Source organism: Chrysochloris asiatica, unplaced genomic scaffold, assembly GCF_000296735.1.
Source record: "Chrysochloris asiatica unplaced genomic scaffold, ChrAsi1.0 scaffold00415, whole genome shotgun sequence".
Lineage (NCBI taxonomy): Eukaryota > Metazoa > Chordata > Mammalia > Afrosoricida > Chrysochloridae > Chrysochloris > Chrysochloris asiatica.
In genome coordinates, this window is record NW_006408933.1 from 240,420 (window position 1) to 244,112 (window position 3,693).

At 42.6% G+C, this 3,693-nt stretch overlaps 2 protein-coding genes across 2 annotated transcripts in view; both read left to right on the top strand.

Annotated features, from left to right (window-relative positions):
- Window positions 1-1,844: 1,844 nt before the first annotated feature.
- On the top strand, window positions 1,845-2,099 carry LOC102828265 (keratin-associated protein 12-1-like). The gene has a single exon (XM_006876793.1). The coding sequence runs from the start codon at window positions 1,845-1,847 to the stop codon at window positions 2,097-2,099; it is 255 nt and encodes an 84-aa protein (XP_006876855.1).
- Window positions 2,100-2,744: 645 nt separating this feature from the next.
- Window positions 2,745-3,693, top strand: part of LOC102828641 (keratin-associated protein 12-4-like) — an 11,842-nt gene continuing 10,893 nt past the window's right edge. The window contains exon 1 of the mRNA XM_006876794.1: window positions 2,745-2,749. Within this exon, the coding sequence (XP_006876856.1) occupies window positions 2,745-2,749 (5 nt within the window). The remainder of the gene's footprint in view (window positions 2,750-3,693) is intronic.

Here is a 3,693-nt window from a genome sequence, read left to right on the forward strand (position 1 = left end):
GAGATGGATTGACACAGTGGCATACACAATGGCCTCAAACATAGTAACTATTATGAGATGGTGCTGGACCAGGCTGTGTTTTGTTTTGTTGTGCATAGGGTCACAATGAGCTGGAACGGACTCAGTGGCATGGAACAACAATAATAACAGTGTCTAGTGTTTTCTTGTGACAGCTGAATTTTCTTCTAACATGCAGATAATTAATTACTGTTTTTTCCCCCTGAATATGTGCAGGATTGTTTTTATAATTGGTTATGATGAATCTTTGATGTGTGTCCGGTGTGTTTCTGAAACTCCATAACTTGGTGGACTCAACTTCAAATGGTCTCTCCAGTGGATCTTCTGGATTATTTTAGGTGTTGCTATGACATTCTAGAGTAGGTCTTTCTCAAAGGGTGATGCCCCTATTAATAAGGTCCAGAATATATGGCTCTTATATTAATGACACTGGAATTCACGTTCAACTTTGTGGCATCTTTTCTCTGATTAGCTCCCAGTGGTCTTGCTCTGATCTTGTACAGTCCCATTCTTTCCCTTACATTCACAGGGGCACCTTCACATAAACTTATGGGACCTGCTGTATGCATAGTTCCTTCCTTTCTGATGTCCTAACTCTCAAATTCAGGTGCCTTAACTGACCCCAACTCTGGTATCTTTCTTTTCCACCAAGCAGGACTATTGTATTCTTCTCAGACTGTAGCTCACTTCACTGTGTTTGGAAAGTTGACCCCTGGTATAGAGCTAGGTGTATCTTAAGTCAACCTTGTGAATTTTCCTTCTAACTGGAACAAAAGTTTCAAGTTGACTGTTGACCCCTGTGTGAAAGCATATGCTAGAGAATTCTTCTTCATTTGTATAGTTGGCTAAAGGGCTGTTCTGACACCATTTGATCAATTACTGCATTAAAAAAATTGTTCCTCTTATTGAACTTTAGTTTCTCCAAGCATGGCTTTCCAGGAGTTAGGGTGACCCTCTGTTTATCTGGGTGCTCTACACACCTCGTAGTTCACATGCTGTCCAATCCCTCATCCCTAGGCTTGGTAGAGCCATTCCTCCTAAGAGGTCCTACTACTGGATATTATCTTGATTCTCCAAAATGTAATCTGTCTGAAAACAAGGATCTAAAAAAAGAATTTCTACATGACTAACACCTTCCAAGCTTCACTTATGCTGTAGATAATTAGTATCTATTCTTTCATGTGTCTGTCAGCTCTCCAACTCCAGCTCTCTTCTCTGGAAAACTGGAACTTCAGTTAACCATCTCTGAATCTTCTTTATCTGCCAAGAACACTTCCTGGGAAGAGCACTGTGATAGGAGAGGAAAATCTGGAGATCCACATTTTTTGGAATGGTTTAAAGTAGCACAGGTGCAATATTAAGCAGTGAGGTAGAATCCAGACAGAACCAGTAAAATGAATGGGCAGATTTTCAAGTGAACCAAGAATGTGAAGCAGATGTAATTAGTCATGTGGCTAGTAGGCACTAGCCACTAACAGAAAAATCCACAATAGAGAAATAATTTTCTAGGAATTCGTCCAGAGGAAACAAAAAGCAAGAAAAAAAAAATAGTTGTACTTCTGTGTTGTCTGGATGCCTTAATGCCAGGGCTATAAAAGATGACCACCAGAAGTCACTGGCAGACCTGTCCCCACCTCCCCTCTGAAACCAGCTTCAGCCACATACCCACCATGTGCCACACCTGCTGCTCCTCGTGCTGCCAGTCGGCCAGCTGCTCACCCTTGTGCTGTATCCCCACCACCAGCTGCTCACCCTCTTGCTCTATGAGCTCCAGCTGCAGCCCAGTGTCCTCCTGTGTGACCCTGCTGTGCCAACGCATGTGCAGCATGGCCACATCCAGCCAGTCACCTTGTAGGGCTGCCAGCTGCTCTTCTGGTGGCTCCCAGTCTCGGTGCTGCCCCTCCTCCTGCAGCTTGGCCTGCTGTGTGCCCAGCTCCTGCCAGGCAGTCAGCTGTGTGCCCATGAGCTGCAAGCCAGTCCTAGGCATGGTCCCCACCTGCCAGTCTTCTTCCTGCTGTCAACCCTCCTGCTCCACCCTTGTCTGCACACCTGCCTCCTGTGGCACCTTTGCCTGCTGCTGACACGTGTCTCCAAATGAAGCACTTCCAGTGTAAATGGATCTGTCCCTGTACAAGTGGCAGTGGTCCTCCAGGTGGTATGCCAATGGGTCTTGGAAAAACATCATCATTGACCCCCAGAACAATCAAGAATGAATGTGGCAGAATCATCTGGATCCCTGCTTGCATACCGTCTCAGGGCAGTCCTGACTCCTAGTGTGCTTCCTTGGCTCCATATGAAACCATACCCACAAAAGTCCAATAAATTGTGTTTGTGGTTTCCCCACCCAGTTCTGTGTTTCTTGTTTTTCTTTTTTATTTCCAGGTTTTGTATCTCTGTTCTTGTTATGTAGGCATTTTAAGGTGAATTCATCTTCAGCCATCCTTATTTACAATGGTTTATATGAATGCGGATGGTCCTTGGTTGAGAAAATGCCAGAGCACTTGCTACCTCTCTAGACTCCATGGGCTCAGGTGCTCTCAACCACATTTTCCGGCTCTTTTACCATAGCTTAGTCTTCTCCCCTCTTTATATTTGTTGTCCTTCCTGTCTCCATGGCCAGCAAGGACTGGAACTGAATTCAAACCCTTAGACCATTGAGGATGGATAATGTTTATTTTGTTGGAAACTGTAGTCTTTCCTAATATGGTTGCTGGTAGTTATGTGCCATGGAGTAAGTTCCAACTCATAGTGACCCTGTATAGAGTTTCTGAGGCTGTAAATCTTTACAGAAGCAGAAAGCCCCATCTTTCTCCTGCAGAATTGTTTGTAGTTTCGAACTGCTGACCGTGATATTAGCAGCCCAACTCATAACAACTATGCTACCAGAGCTCCTTTTTTCCTAATATATGGAGAATTATTTACAATTAGACTGCTCCTGACTTGATTGTACCTCAAGTTTATAGAACTGGTTTAGTATTGTTGTTGATACACACCCATCACTAGTCTACTCTTGATTCCATTTTTTATATATTAATGATTATTTATTTATTTAATATAATAAAAGCCTGTGAACCTAGCACTTTACATGGAAGTAAAACACTTTATTTTTTAGACTTTTTATAGTGAATTGAAGGAGCCATGGTAGAGTAATTGGTTATGAACTGGGATGCTAACCACAAAGTCAGAAGTTTGAATTTACCAGCTGCTTCATAGGAGATAGATGAGGCTTTCTCCTCCTGAAAAGATTTATAGCATTGGAAACCCTATATAGGGTTATTATGAGCAGGGTACAATGTGGTGGCACACAATTACTACCACCACCATAGTGAATTGAGTGAAGATTTGCAGAGCAGAGCATCAGTTTTAAAAATCTTATACTTTGCTTCATTACATGGTTGCAATCCCCTCTATGTACCAACAGTTAACAGGATTACTGCTATTCACTTTAACAATTGCATTCCTCATGTGTCTCTAGATACTTTCATCTTTGCTCTGCCAACCTCTCTTGTTGTATATTGCCTGTCCTGTCTCCCGTGTTAACATGATGTCTCCCTCTAGCCCATGGTTAATTTTACCTAGAAACTGAAGAAAAAATTCAAGCCTCGACTTTTGTTATTGAGAGATTTTCTGGGCCAATTATTGAATGATGCAGAAAGCATCAAGAGAAGATGGAAG

Excerpts from the sequence above, each read along its gene's own strand:
- LOC102828265 (XM_006876793.1), top strand. The coding sequence starts at position 1,845 with ATGGCCACATCCAGCCAGTCACCTTGTAGGGCTGCCAGCTGCTCTTCT.